Below are 16,209 nucleotides of genomic sequence, written 5' to 3' on the forward strand. Positions count from 1 at the left end.
GTAAGAGAGCACTGACATATGAGACCTGGAGAGGAACTCTCAGGTTGTCCTGTCGGTCGTTCCAGCCTCTGAGTATGAGGCGAGGAGGGTGGGGACAAGAGGTGAATGTAAGAGAGGGACATCCCAAAAGTGATTCTCATTTTTTTCCGTTGGTCAGAGGCAGGCTTCTGGCTGTCCCTCTGATTCAATATTGGCTGCTGTCTTGGCTAGGCTAACGAATGTTCTAGTTAGAGAGGCTTCTGCCAGCCCCAAATCATGTGCTATTCGGAATGAAGGGGAGGGATGTGTAGAAAGAATTCTAAAACAAAACCATTTTTCCTGTTTTTATTCTCACAACCTGTAATAAGAGTAAAATACTCTGAGACCGTGTAACAGAAGAGGAAGGAAACATGTGGTATAAAATTTGATAAATTGATCAAGATAATTATAGAGTAGGACTTCCGAATCATTTAAGCGCACATATGCCCTTAAGATTATTGAAATTTTAAAACTAATATTGCATGACAAACATCTTATGTTTAGGGCATTTTAGAATTTAAAGTTTCACTTGCATCCTTAAGAGCATTCTATGCAACACAAGGAAAATGGGAATATTTTTAAATGAGAGTGGAACATATTTATATGAGTACCTTTTATTTAATGAAGAAAGAGGAACTACAAGTTTCAGTAGTGCTACACAACTATTTTGCTTTCTCCATTCCAAATATTTTTCCAGTTGCCTTAAGTACTAACCTCTGATTGCTGACATGTTTATCCTTTCAAACAGTAATTCAGGTATCTATTTTACATAGAACAGAAGACCCATGATCAAAAATAACATTTATAATCTTCTGATTTTGAGAGCAAAATGGTTCTGCATGTTTTCACTACATACTTTGTTTTCTGTTGCATAGATTTTCTCCACAAATTCCTGAATTTTCAGAATTAACAAATTCAAATATTTACAATTATTTTTATACTTTATTTTTATAGTGTAAGATCAAAAGGAACTTATTCAAGCCAAAAATGACCAATACGGAATCCTTTGAAAGGATGGATTGATTAATCAAAAATTCTATCCTCCTTGCCTCAATTTCCCATTTAAGCTCTTGAATCTCCCCTGGGCACTTAAAGCACACTCCTCTTCCAAATATAGAGTGCTTGTAATATCTGTGTTTCTTACAGCTGAAGACTGCAGGTGAAAGTAATGAAAAATCAGGTTTTTTATGTTTACTTTAAGAAATTAATAAAAAATAATTTTATCATAGCTGCCTTATGATCACTACTTAAATTTTATTGAGGGTGTATTATGTGCAAGACACTTTAGCAGGAACAGTATATCCTCTCATTATCCAGAAATGCTATCTGCTGGCCTTTCACTATTTTAAAAAACTGTTCTTGTTCTTTAGCTTCGAAAAAGTTAAATTGTCAATATTTGAAAACTCTCAGTGGACTATGTGAGATCATTCAAAGCTAATTGCCACAGGTTGATATTTAATGGCATGAGTTTAGTTTTAATTCTCAAATCTTAAATTCTTAGAGAGTCAAGTATCTAAAAACTGCTGGTTATTAACAAAAAGATGGATGTTTACCATAATCATTTTCTATAGCATTTTCTATAGCAGCTGCCTATAAAAGAACATTCTGTAATGCTAAAACAATACATAGATTCATTTAATCTTGTTATCTTCCTCATTTTGATAATGTACCTGTAAACAGAGTTGATTTGCTATATTTGGAATAATTCAGATAAGTTTTGCCCAAATATAAGGAGTGAATGTGATGACCTTTAGGTTTTTTAGGATGTTTTCCTGACTTCATGAATTCTCACATCAATGCATTTTATTTTCTGCACCAAATTATCGCAGATGCATCTACTACGATTCACCCCACAATATGCCCCAGCTCTAGAGGTTGAAACATTCTTTCTAAACAATACTCTCCTGATATCAGGAGAAATAGAGAAAAATAGTTCCCGAATATTGGTTCTCCTATTTGCAAACTATCAAATAATGTCCTTCCAATTCCAACAGCCTTTTAGCCTTCAGAGGTTTCTTTCATTAAATAATGTTACCTATGTTATACAGCCCATTTCCTTTTTTATCAGAGTCAGGCTGAAAGTTCATTTTTCTGCAAAACTGCAGTGCCCATTCTTAATTTTTGTTTTGAGAAATAACTGTTGTACCCTCTTTATTATCACAAGATTAATAATATTTATTTTATTGCTCCTCTTACATTTGGTTCTTTTATTATGAGCTGTCAAAAATTCTTTTGGGAAGTAGTTGGGGTATAAATAATAAATCGATAAAAGAATTCATGATTAAAGACAAGATAGAATCCATTATTCTGTTAACATATCAGTAGTGAATAACAAAAGGCTACATTAACAATTAGCATGTAATATATTGCTTTATATAATTATACATCCATATATTTGCCATTTTGATTTTCAATTCACTGGTAAATTTAGGGGATACTCATTTATGGAGTTAATATTACCAAAAAGAGGTTTTAAACTTAGCGAGGCTTTAATTAGAATGGTAAAATGTTGCTTCAGGGCAACAATGAGAATGTAACAAGAAAACTGACTGATCAGTCATGGGTAACTCGAATAGCAAACAAGTAGAGAAGACTCACAAAACCACTGAAAGTTATATACACATTCAAGTTGTGAGTCATTCAAACTGGGTATTCATACACATGTATACAAATACAAACAAGTGTGTGCACACACACCCTTTCCAATATACACACCTGAATATAAAAACTAAATAAGCAGATTCCTCTGTTAACAATTTTATTACTCTATTTTAGGCTGGGGCTGAGCTTTTGAAGCTGATGAGCAAAATAGTTTCCCATAAAAGATAATTTCATTTGCCAAAATGAAACTACTTTCCGTTATTAATGTTGCAATGAAATGGTTTGAAATATGAATCTGTGATCTGGACAGAAAGGATGCTCCTGTTCCCAGCTCCAGGAGGGAGTTCTCTAAACAATTACACCCACGGAGAGCGCTGTAAGGTTGTATTTTCATCACCGGCCAGCTGAGCTGTGTGCCTGTCATACTCCCAGTCTCCCCTCCAGTGACAGCCGCATTGACAACATGTTATACTCCACATTGATTTTACAGTTAAGGAGCTGATTGTGATATATAGGGATTTTAAGAATTCAGCTGAGAGGCTGACTTTTGCCTTTTATCATTCCATTAAAATTTTATAACCATCTTTTTCATGTCATTTCATCCATGAATTCTTACTTTAGAAAGTGATAGCTACTGCTGTGAGCATAACTTTTCTCATGTTCAGAGCTTTTTATTGTATTAGCAAACTACCCCAATTATAGTTATTACTCATGTTTTACATAATTGTGGTGACCCTTTCAACCATGCAGTTGCAGGCCAGTTGATTTGTATATAGAATTAGATGATTCGGCTTATCATTTTAAAGCACTAAATTGAAAGAGTGCCAGGAGTCAGGTTTTAACACTTCCCTAGCCAAAGGAGCTAATTAAGCTGCTTTCAGCTTCCTCTCCAGAATCACCCAAGTTAAAGGACCCTTCTGCAACAAGAGCGGCGAATCTACTCAGCCAGAGCGGGAAGCTAATAAAATGTATGCTGGCTTTTAAGGGGGAAAAAAATCATGAAATTGAAATTGAACATCTCTCCTTTCCCAAGATAAGAGATCATCTTTAAGAAAAGGCTGTGTACTGTGGGGGTTTGAAGTGCAAGTTCATCTCATTATCATGGATGTTTCACCCATAATACTATCATCATATGCAGGAGAAATAAAAGCCTTATCCCCCAATCACAGAGAACAAATTGCATCATTGTTGTTTCTTTTCCCTGAAGAAGCTCACAGTTTGATAGTTCACATATGAGGAATAATTATGCAAGACCCAGATGAAAACCCTAATAAAAAATATTCTGATTTTTAAGTGTATATTACTCTCTTTGGGGAAGAGAGGGTGAGATAAGGTTAGACATTAAAGACTTGAATCTCCACCATTGATTTTACGAAACCCAATCTCAGGGGATTTGGGGGTTTTTTTTAGATTTCAAAACAACATTGATATCTTACAAGACTCGTACTTGCTTTTCTCTGGGAAATAGCCAAATCTAGATGACAAGTATAAATAAGAAAGGAGCTGTATCCCCATTTTGATATAATAATTGCTACTGCTACTGTATACCAGAGAGCAAAAGTAAGAAATGGCATAGTGGTTTTAAGAAAGCTTTAAAATGAAAGCTAACAAGAGACTAAAACGGAAAATGTGATTTATACCAAGACTGCTGGTTTTAGGGTTTTTTTAGGGATTTCTCTTCAAATAGGATACATTACCAAATGTCAGAAATAGCTTGATTTCAGAGTTAGTGCACTATAACATCTTTTGCTTTGAAAAGTGATTATGATTCTACCATCCATCCAGTTGGTGACAAATACGTGGATCCTGTTGTGTGAAAGTATACTCATATAACCAACTATTATTGCAGTCACTGGCCCTGCGAAGCAGTGGTTGCATTTAAAATTTCAACCTTCGTTGTAACACTGAATCGCATACACACACTCACAGAATCAATGCTGTTTTAAACAATTACTAAATCCAAGTATATCTTTTTTAAAGATTTTCAATAAAATCTAATGTTCACAGAAAAATCTCATAAATGTCAAAATTGCTGTGGGCAGAAAAGGGGGATATAGTATTTTCTTGATCTGTTTTAGCAATTTATAGATTTCAGGCTGTGGTTTATAAGAATGCTAAATGTTCTGGAATTACAGCTGTTACTGATCAGTGATTGAGCCAGATTTGTGTTATTGCACCATGTTCTTGCTTGTACCTAGAGAGCAGTAAAGCCTCAATATAATAAAAAGCACCTGCATTTTAAATGAAATTTCAATTGAAAAACTTAACAGCCCTTCAAATTGCAGAAGTTAACGCAGCCCAGTAAAGCTTAAATAACACTTTGCCTCCGCAGGCTGAGGGGTTTGCATTCAAGGTGACTTGATTGTGTCGCATGGTGAAATTATTTACAATTAAGGAATTTCTCTGGAGGGCTGCAGAATATTTGCTGTTCCACAACACCTATGCAGGCATATGGTGGGCCTTTTTCAGTATTCATGGAGCCTCCTGAACCTTTATGATAATTGAATCAGTTAGAGTGCTGAGTGGAGCAAGCATAAAACCTGTTAACCTAAAGGTCAGATCTGTGCATTGTTTATTTATCAGTAGGTGAAAGAGCTAAATCGGCAGCTTCTGTCATAGCCACAGTAAAAAATCACCTATAATATTAACAGGGAGTAGATAAATTGCAAAACATGGATTAGAATGATAAACAGAACCAAGTATAATATGGAATATATAATGAGAGATGCTGAAGGATTTTACTGGGCTGTAAAATATGCAAGTTTGTTATGATAGTGTTATTGATTATAATTAGTTACTGGGGCTCCAGAAAAAAATGTAGTGGAAGCTAAAACTTTAGTAACAACTACCCTCTTGTATGTTTATTACATTTATTTTTTTAAATCCTCATTTTTTAACCAATGGCTTGAATAAAAAGACATGATTTTGATAAAGCTGTCTTAGAGAGGAAAATGATAATTTTAGTTTCATAATATTCAACAAGTATTTCACAGGCAAAATTTATGAGCAAAGCAATCACAGTCCTTGTTTTTATGGCACTTATTTATTTACTTATTGGCCTTTACCAAGTGTTCATTTTCATATCCTTGTAGCAGAGTTATCACTCATTTTAGCTTTGAGGAGAGGTGGGACATTTCCAAGAGGTCTGACTTTCTGGATTTATTTTACTTTACAGAACCTGGGCCTGTAGTTCCTCCGATTCTTCTGGATGTGAAGTCAAGAATGATGTTGGTCACCTGGCAGCATCCTAGAAAATCCAATGGGGTTATTACCCATTATAACATTTATCTACATGGCCGTCTATACTTGAGAACTCCTGGAAATGTCACTAATTGCACAGTGATGCATTTACACCCATACACTGCCTATAAGTTTCAGGTAGAAGCCTGCACTTCAAAAGGATGTTCCCTTTCGCCAGAGTCCCAGACTGTATGGACACTCCCAGGGGCACCGGAAGGGATCCCAAGTCCAGAGCTGTTCTCTGATACTCCAACATCTGTGATTATATCTTGGCAACCCCCTACCCACCCCAATGGCTTGGTGGAGAATTTCACAATTGAGAGAAGAGTCAAAGGAAAGGAAGAAGTTACTACCCTGGTGACTCTCCCAAGGAGTCATTCCATGAGGTTTATTGACAAGACTTCTGCTCTTAGCCCATGGACAAAATATGAATATCGGGTACTGATGAGCACTCTTCATGGAGGCACAAACAGCAGTGCTTGGGTAGAAGTTACCACAAGACCGTCACGACCTGCTGGGGTGCAGCCACCTGTGGTGACGGTGCTGGAACCCGATGCAGTCCAGGTAAGATACTGACTATTCTCTCTCCTTTGCAGACTTAGGAATGTACCCTGGATTGACTCTGTGTTGAACAGAGCCATCTACTGACTAAACAAACGCATTTGTTTTTTTAGGCATTCACTGGAGAAACTGGGTTTTGGCCTTTGGCCCAAACTATCTTAAATTCGATGTCAGTTTTTCATTTCTCCCTGTATCCCCTTAATTATATTGTTGAGATGCTTCCATTTGCCTCGCACACCTGAAATATTTTGAATGCCACAATGGGATGCTTAGCTTAACCACCACGTCAGATTTAAATAGATCAGAAAATGAGAAGAGATGGGAAAATAAGGAGGAATGAATTAGCATATTAACAAAATTTTCCATTACCAATAGTCTGGTATTTTTTAATAATCAAAGAATCAAAGTAATGGGGAAAGAAAGAAAAATAGCATATTAACGGGCTATCCAGAAAGTGTTCAATTATTCACCTCATTCTATTGGGAATGAACTCTAGAGGACAGGATAACTACCATTGTTTTGGCTGGCATACAAACTTCATTCAAGGGAAATTAGTGTAACCAAACAGGAGGGAGTTTTGTAGCTTAGAAGCCTCTTTTGTGTAAATACACACATGCTTCCATGGATTCAGTCTTGTACTACTGCCAAAAGCATTGGTACAGTAGCTTGCTCACCGGAGCACAAAACAAAGGACATTTGCATAACAGCAAAGTTCATCTGCTGAAATTATTACTTGAATCTATGTTGTGTGTTCTCTCTCCCCCACCAAAAGCAAACACTAGGTGATGCTAAACAGTGTAAATTGTTGGAGAAATTTAATTTAACCTACAAATTAAAAGCTATTTTTAAAAGTCTTTGTTAGTTTTAATATGAAGCTGGTCAAAGCAACACACATTTTTGATATAAATATGTGTATAGAATTCCATTCATTAAACACTAATGGGAAATTAATTTTAAGTACACGATATACGATGTTTATTGTATGAACTGAGCAATGTAAAGAATTGCTCTTGATTCAAAATAAAAACAAAACCAAAAACAAAACCCAAGCATAGAGTTAATAATCATTCCAGAAATGACTTTTTTTTTTCAATCTTGGGGGAATTTTGTAAAACTTTGGTAGCAGTACGAATCACTATGATGCAACAAAACAAACACAGTCTCTTTACAAAGGCAACACTACATAATTGACATTGTTCTGGATTATTTCGAATAAAAATCTTATAACTAGGCGTTACTGATTGTGGCCGATCTGAAAAAGAGTAAGTATTTTCAGGCCGGGCGCGGTGGCTCACGCCTGTAATCCCAGTACTTTGGGAGGCCAAGGCAGGCAGATCATGAGGTCAGGAGATCGAGACCATCCTGGCCAACACGGTGAAACCCCGTCTCTACTAAAAATACAAAAAATTAGCCAGGCGTGGTGGCGGGCACCTGTAGTCCCAGCTACTCGGGAGGCTGAGGCAGGAGAATGGCGTGAACCTGGGAGGCGGAGCTTGCAGTGAGCCGAGATTGTGCCACTGCACTCCAGCCTGGGCGACAGAGCGAGACTCCATCTCAAAAGAAAAAAAAAAACAAAAGTATTTTCAGAGGAGGAACTCAGTGTACAATTCTGCTTGATTCAGCATATATAAACAATAATTAAAAGTATCAGCTTGCCTGGCTTTTTCTTCACATTTTTACCCTCTTTTGATTTTGTAATATCATCCATGAATTAAACAATATACATGGCTTGTCAGCCTGCTAGAGAAGTTTAGATTAGCGTGGCTAGAAAGCTGAATCTCATAGGCACTCACCTGAGGCCACAAGGCATTGGTAACCCCAAGTCAGGAATCTAAATGTCTCTAAGAAGGTGTCTGAAATATATGAACATGGTACACTAGTAATATTCTAAAAATTCACACTTTTTATTCTCATCTTATAACTAGGAAATAAAAAGTTATCAATAAGGAGAATCAGCAGGAATATTCAACTGAGTCTAGTATTTAATGCTATATACTATTTAAAGAGTATTAAGATAACATATCTGTCCTTCAGTATTATTGGCTCACATGTTCAGAACGATCTTAAGACTGTACCGAAGTAGACGTTCTCGTGATATAGCTTAGCTGGTAAACAGAGGTATATGACAGCTAAACAACAACTTCTCTTTGTAAAATATGAGATTTAAAAGTCCAAATTGCAAATAGAAAATATTTTATATGAAATAACAGAAGGATAGTCATTAATGCATTGGTTAAGAAATTAATTCAACTATTTATCATAGAGGGTTGTTCCAGGTATTAGGATGGATGAAGGAAATTGACAGTAATATTAACAGCAGTAACAATAATAATTTCAGTTCTATTGACATTTACGGAACATCAGTACATGAGTGAACATCTTTGTAAGTGCCTCTTTTAGGCAGTAGGGACACAGAAGAGATCAAGATGAAGTCCCTAGGCTCATGGCGATTACATTTTAGACAGAATGCAAACAAATAACTATGTAACATACCTGGAAGTAATAAGGACTTGGGGGAGAAGAACGAATTGAGTGTAGAGAAATATGGAATGCCAGCTGATAGGGTGGGGGATAATACAAGGAGCAGAGTTGGTATTTCACCTTAGTGTTACTCATTTTGTGCAATGTGGTTTTTTTCTCCATACAATGCCACCTGTAAGAATTACAGTCCAATAGGGAAATCAAGAGAGACAACACGTACTTAGGCTAACTAGAAAATAAATGCAATGTAACATATTAGTAAGTACTAAAAGAGGTGATATGACTTGGCATAAATATGAGCCTTGAGAAAGGCAAATTGGAGAGCACAGCAGCATAGATGAAATAATATGCTTAAAATCTTATTTGATTACAAGAAAAATATATATATAATGTCAAAGAGTTGTGTCACCTGAATAAGTGAAAGCCATGCACTTTTATTTAATATTTAATAACCTAAGAAAATGTATTTCATTTTATAAGGTTGGTAAAAATGCTCTACCAAGACCTAAAACAGTTCAATGAAACTATAGACTAATTTCATTTATGAGTACAGATTCAAAATTTCTAAATAAAAGATTACCAAATTGAATTAAGCAGTATATTAAAAGAATGATATACAAGGACAAATTGATTTCATTTTAAAAATGTAAGGATGGTTCAACATCAAAAAATCTATCAACATACGTCTTACATCAACCAATTAAAGTAGAAAGCCCATATGGTTTTTTTTTGATCAACAGATGCAGAAAAAGAGGCATACAATTAAGAAGTTATTTCTAACAAAAAGTCAAAGTAAAATCAGATTAGGAAGAAGGTACTTAAATAGGATAAAGTCAATGTATAAACTGCTGCACTGAAGCCTTGAATTGAGGATTGATAAGAAATAACATGTATAAATAACTAAGTTGCATGACTATGATGCACCAAAAAAAAGAAAAAAAAACTTCTTTTATGATAACATCATGAGCCTCTAAACCTTGATGCCCCTGTCCACTTTTTCACAGGTGAAGCGGAATAAAATAGAGTAATCCTGCAGCTGTCAGCTCCTCTTATACAGTAGGGTCCTCACTCAGTTCAGACAGGTGAAGCCACCAGCCTTGGCAGGTGCGCCACAAGGAACAGTGTCACCCAGACCACAAACGTGTAGCTTCCTTCCCTCTGCTATGTATACTTAGGGTCACTCATTTATGGGTTTGATAATAAAGCAAAGTAAAAGAAGTTGAGTCTTAATCATCAACCTCATTGACTTTTAAAGATGGGCCAATGTTTGATGTCTACTTAAAATAAACCACAGACAAAAAGTATAAAACAGAGGAAATAAAATAATAATGAAAATATATTCACTGAGTTCATGTTATGTTCTAGAAATTGCTTTCATTGAATTCTTACTACAACTGTGTCAGATAGATGCTATTGTCATTCCCATTTTACAGACAGGAAAACTGAGAATGAGGGATTAAGTAATCTGCATAAGGTTACATAAGGAGTAAGAGTTGGAATTCACACCCAGGCAATAGGGTTCTGGAGCCTATGTTCTTCTCTACTTCTTTACACTGCAACAAATGGAAAAAAAGTGCAATCTTCCTGGATGGAAGGACTTAACTCCATAACAAGACAATCCTTCCAAAGTCAACATATAAACTGAACATCATTCAAATCAGAATGCCGATGTTTTTTGTTTGTTTTATTTCAAACTGGATAAAATAATTTTTTATTTTTTATTTTACTTTAAGTTCTGGGATACATGTACAGAACGTGCAGGTTTCTTACATAGGTATACATGTGCCATGGTGATTTGCTGCACCTATCAAACCCTCATCTAGGTTTTAAGCCCCGCATGCATTAGTTATTTGTCCTAATGCTCTCCCTCCCGTTACCCTCCACCCCTTGACAGGCCCCAGTGTGTGATGTTCCCCTCCCTGTGTCCATGTGTTCTCATTGTTCAACTCCCACTTACGAGTGGGAACATGTGGTGTTTGGAACATGAGGTGTTTGGTTTTCTGTTCCTGTGTTAGTTTACTGAGAATGATGGCTTCAAGGATGAAGCTGGATAAAATGATTTTAAAGTATAAATAGAAGACTAAATGATTGAAAATATTATAGAAAATTGTGGAAGAATAATGAGGTGGTACTTTCTGTAGTATGTAAACTTACTTTAAAGCCATTGAGTTACAATAATATGGTACTGGCATGAAAAAGACAAATGGTCATTGGAACCAACTAGAGAGTTTAGGTATAGATAACGAGTATTTGTTGAAATGACTTATTGTAGGTGGAATCTGCATTTTATTTCATTGGTAAAGAATGGTTTGCTTTAAAAAATGATACCAGCCCGACCAACTATCAATGTGTAAGGAAAAAACAGATCCCTTTATCATATCATATTATAAATAAATTCCCATAAATTAAAAATGTTAATGTTAAAAAAGTAAAAATCTTAGAAAAAAAGGAGAATTTAATCTAAATGTAGGGGAGCACTTTCTAAAGAAAAAAAGAAACTCAGTAGCTTAAAAAAAAAGATAGCTATATGTAGCTAGAAACAATCTGATTGATTTTCTAAGGCATAAACTTCCCCCCCACCCACCAAAAAAAGTTAACATCCAAAAGATAGATCTGCAAAGTACATCTGTAACACATACTACAGACAAATCAATTTCACCTTAATATACATAGGCCTTCTAATAATTTATAAAACAAGCTACTTTAATAGAAAATAATTTAGGTAAGAGGATATATTAGGTTGATGCAAAAGTAATTACGGTTTTTACCATTAATATTGACAAAAACCACAATTAATTTTTCATTCATACCTCACATAAAGTCAAGGGAATGAAAATTAATTAAAGAAACAAGTAATATTAGCAAAAACGAATATCAGTAATTTCAAGAGTTTGTGGAGGCACAGATCATAGATAATTTCATTGTTTGTGATAAAGTGAATTTCCCCAACTTTTTAAGAAAGTAGTATATCAATAATGATTAAAATTAAACATGCATTTTCCTTTTGGCATGGCAATACTTGGTAATCTTTCCAATATGAAATAAACACAAGAGCACATATTGCATACATTTTCAAATATTATTTTTAGCATAAAATAATGTCAGTAGGATTAACAAATAATTTGTTTTCAACCATGAAAGGAATATTATGCAACTGTAAACAATAATAGGGTGTGTCCATAATCAATTAAGTCTGAAAAGCAAGTTCCAGCATAAGGGGTAGAGAACTTTTTTTCTGTGAAAAGTTTTTAAAAAATAGAAAGAGAGAGAGACCTAGGATATGCAGGAGTATATTTGCTTTGCTTGTATGAGCATACAAAAAGTATGGAAGAATAAACTTCAGACTATTAAGTTTTCACCTGAGTGAAATAAAACAGAGCCACAATTAATGTTTCTTGTATTTATATATTTGTACTCTTTCTCTGTCTGATTGAAAAAATGCAAATAGAATATTTGAAATTAAAAATTAAGATTAATATTTTTAAAGGAAAGGAAGACATTTTGAAAGACAACTTTATTTTATTTCAACAAATATTTATTGCACATCTTGTTCTGTATGAATTTTTCAGGGGAGTCCATCATAAGAGGAATTGCTACACTGTACGGAGTCAAATATTCCCACACGATCTTTCTTTATGGTACATTTTTATCTTCTATTGACAAAATACTCTTAGAATTATGCAATCTTATGTCTACACATGATGGCAAGGATTGTCTCATCACATTAGACATGAGGGTTCCAAGGCCTGGAGATGTTAAATGTTTTGCCTAAAGCCACACCGCTTTGAGACATTTATCATCTCTTAGTCCATTCTTAACCCATATATCAATCTTTATAAATGCTCTTATTCATAAAGTTCTTAAAAATAGTTTGATGGAGTTAAAGAAGTGAGGAAGTTGCTTACTATGCTTTTGGGTGTTACTCTTTTCAAGCCTGAAGCCAATCAACTAACCTGCATGTCTAAGTTTCTGCTTAAAATGGGGAACTTTGAAGGTGCCATGATTTTTTTTTAGAGAGACTTTTCAGGGATGTAAAAGAGCTGCTAGAAGTCAATCGTTCCTTAAACACTTAACCAGCAATTTAGCTGTCCTATTTTCTGAAGACTTATAATAAACAGAAAAAATGGAAACCTAAATCATTAAGAACCACTCAAATAAAAGAAGTCATTGTGATAGGAAAGCCATCTCTGAAATAAACATTTTATTTCCAGTGCAAAACTATAATTCTATTTAAAAGTTTTAATGTAATATTATTGTTTTAAATAACACATTTCTTGCTTATTCAGGCCAATAACATGTTCTTTTGTCTGAATTTTTAGGGATGCAACAATATTTCATAATCTTTCTTATGTACAATGGATATACAAAAGGTCATAGGAAATTAAACAAACTGAAAGTTTTAATCTCATATATTTTGACCACACATAAAATAATAAATGTGGTCTTAAGCATAGAAAAGAATAGAATACAACATTTAGTTAACTGGTTCCTTAAAATTCTTGGACATGGGCCAGGCGTGGTGATCCCAGTACTTTGGGAGGCCAAGGCAGGTGGATCACCTGAGGTCAGGAGTTCGAGACCAGCCTGGCCAACATGGCAAAACCCCTCTGTACTAAAACTACAAAAATTAGCCGGGCGTGGTAGCACACACGTATATTCCCAGCCACTCAGGGGGCTGAAGCAGGAGAATCGCTCAAACCCAGAAGGCGGAGGTTGCAGTGGGCTGAAATCGCACCGCTGCACTCCAGGCTGGGTGACAGAGTGAGACGCTGTCTTAAAAAAAAAAAAAGAAAAAACTTGGACACATTGATTAATTGATTGATTGATTGATTGATTGAGATGGAGTTTCACTCTTGTTGCCCAGGCTGGAGTTCAATGGTGCAATCTCTGCTCAGTACAGCCTCCGCCTCCCTGGTTCAAGCAATTCTCCTGCCTCAGCCTCCCAGGTAGCTGGGATTACAGGCACCTGCTACCACACCCAGGTGATTTTTGGTATTTTTACACCTTATACAAACATTAATTCAAGATGGATTAAAGACTTAAATGTTAGACCTATAACCATGAAAACCCTAGAAGAAAACCTAGGCAATACCATTCAGGACATAGGCATGGGCAAGGACTAAGTATTAATTGTTTAAAGTGTTGCCAAGCTCTGACCTGAACTCTCAAAGTATTCTGGTCTAAGAGGCAAGAAAGCCGTATTCTTCAGATTAGTCAGGTTGAATTTAGCTGTGATAGGTCTTCTTTTCTTCATTTCTGTTACAAATACCAGGAAGCTCTCTGAGTTTGACCTTGACTCATTTTTCGGGTCCACAGACAGCATTGCACCTCCAAAACAAATAGCGTCCTATATCTGTGCTACAACCTTTGCTAGTTTTAGGGTGTTTTAAAAATATTCCCCACATCCAGGCAAATCTTCTATGTTTATAAGGAACACATCTAAAACTTCTCTTCATCCCAGCCTCTCTTCTTAGAACTCTCCAAAAAGTTTTTTTAAGATTCACAATGATTTCATCCCCTGTAGTATAATTTGGTAGATATTGGCCCATTGTTAATTATAAATTACCAAAGTAATCATCAAGCAATTGTCCAACTAGCATGTGGTGAGAGCCCTTTTGTCACCAATTATTAGTAAGAATACTCTTTAAAAAATCTCAGGTCATAGTCTTCCTGGATGAAACCTTTTCCCTTTGATTTAAGATAGAAAATTATGGTCAGTCCTTCTCCATTTTAATTTCTATATTGCTCCTCTTTGGTTTGCATAGAGGTACAAATGTACATATAAATATGTCACCTTGTAGAAACCTGTCTCTTAAAGTTTCAAAATAACTGTATGCTAGGGAAAAAAATATAATCTAACAAAACATGACTCTAACTACTAACTGAACTCCACCTCTGTGCACATGGTACTAAGTGAATGTACAGTTTATCCCTGCTATGAAGAAGCTTACAGGCTGGGACATGAGATATATATCCTGGCATTTATATAAGGAGCACTAGAAGGTACCAATAAAAGAGATGAAACAGGATAACATGTAAATAAATGATTTTTGTCATGGCCTGTGCACATTTTTTAGGATCTCTTTCCCCATAAGAACATGAGTGTGTTACCACTATGCTCCTGTAGAGTTTAGCCAGAAAAGAAAATAAACTTCAGACATTCTAGAATTCTATTACAAAATGTTGTTCTTTCTTCTGATGCTCAAGTCCACATGTTAGCTAAGCACAAACATCTTTGGCTTCCCTTTTTCAAAGCTTTCTATACATTTCTTATCCCTGAGAAGAGGATGTGCTATTAATGCTTTAATTGCTAAGTTATATATAAATAAGATTCAGGAACTCAATTTTGCATCTTCGGAAAATATGAATAATGATTTCTCTTTCCCTTCCTCCAAGAAAAAGTGACCTATTTGGCAGGCACACTAACAGTGCAAAGAAATGAGTTCTGATGTTTCATTTAATTGAGTTATAAACATGAAAACCATCAAATCCTATGCAACCCTATTGAAGCATGTGGATGTGTGAATTTTCTCCATGTGTTTGCTCTGTGTCCTTCAGAACACCCACAGTGGCGATGAATCGCTAAGGTGTGTATCAGTCTGACAGTCGTAGAAAGTGGCAAGACTGAAAGCCAAACCCAGGAAACAGCATTTCACTTAGCTCCTGGAGTACTGCTAATTGATCTCAAACCCTTCATTACTGTCTAGTCCAAAGGCCTCAGGAGAATGTAGCCATTTAGAAAATGACTTAACTGAAAACAAGAGCAAAATTCTAGGCCTCGTGAACTTCAATTGCTCTATTCCTGTATCATCACACTGATTCTAAGTTTATCTTTCATTTCAGGTCACTTGGAAACCCCCACTCATCCAGAACGGAGACATACTTAGCTATGAGATTCGCATGCCTGACCCTCACATCACTATAACCAATGTGACTTCCGCAGTGTTAAGTCAAAAAGTTACTCATCTGATTCCTTTCACTAATTATTCTGTCACCATTGTTGCTTGCTCAGGGGGTAATGGGTACCTTGGAGGGTGCACAGAGAGTTTACCTACCTATGTTACCACTCACCCCACCGTACCTCAGAATGTTGGCCCATTGTCTGTGATTCCACTAAGTGAATCATATGTTGTGATTTCTTGGCAACCACCATCCAAGCCAAATGGACCTAATTTGAGGTAAGAGAAGGTGACTATGATTTTTATGTTGCTATAGTCCTTATCTCTCTAAGAAGTAGGGAAATGAAGGAGGCTTTTTTTCCTATATGAACATAGAACTAATTTGGCATTGAATATCCCCTGACTCATA

The 16,209-nt window shown here is 35.6% G+C and overlaps 1 protein-coding gene across 1 annotated transcript in view; it reads left to right on the plus strand.

Annotated features, from left to right (window-relative positions):
- The window catches only part of USH2A (usherin), a 798,713-nt gene that overhangs the window by 526,918 nt on the left and 255,586 nt on the right, over positions 1-16,209 (plus strand). The window contains exons 40-41 of the mRNA XM_016938662.4: positions 5,795-6,423; positions 15,745-16,079. Of these exons, the coding sequence (XP_016794151.3) occupies positions 5,795-6,423; positions 15,745-16,079 (964 nt within the window). The remainder of the gene's footprint in view (positions 1-5,794; positions 6,424-15,744; positions 16,080-16,209) is intronic.

This window comes from Pan troglodytes, chromosome 1, assembly GCF_028858775.2.
Source record: "Pan troglodytes isolate AG18354 chromosome 1, NHGRI_mPanTro3-v2.0_pri, whole genome shotgun sequence".
NCBI classification, from domain to species: Eukaryota; Metazoa; Chordata; class Mammalia; order Primates; family Hominidae; genus Pan; species Pan troglodytes.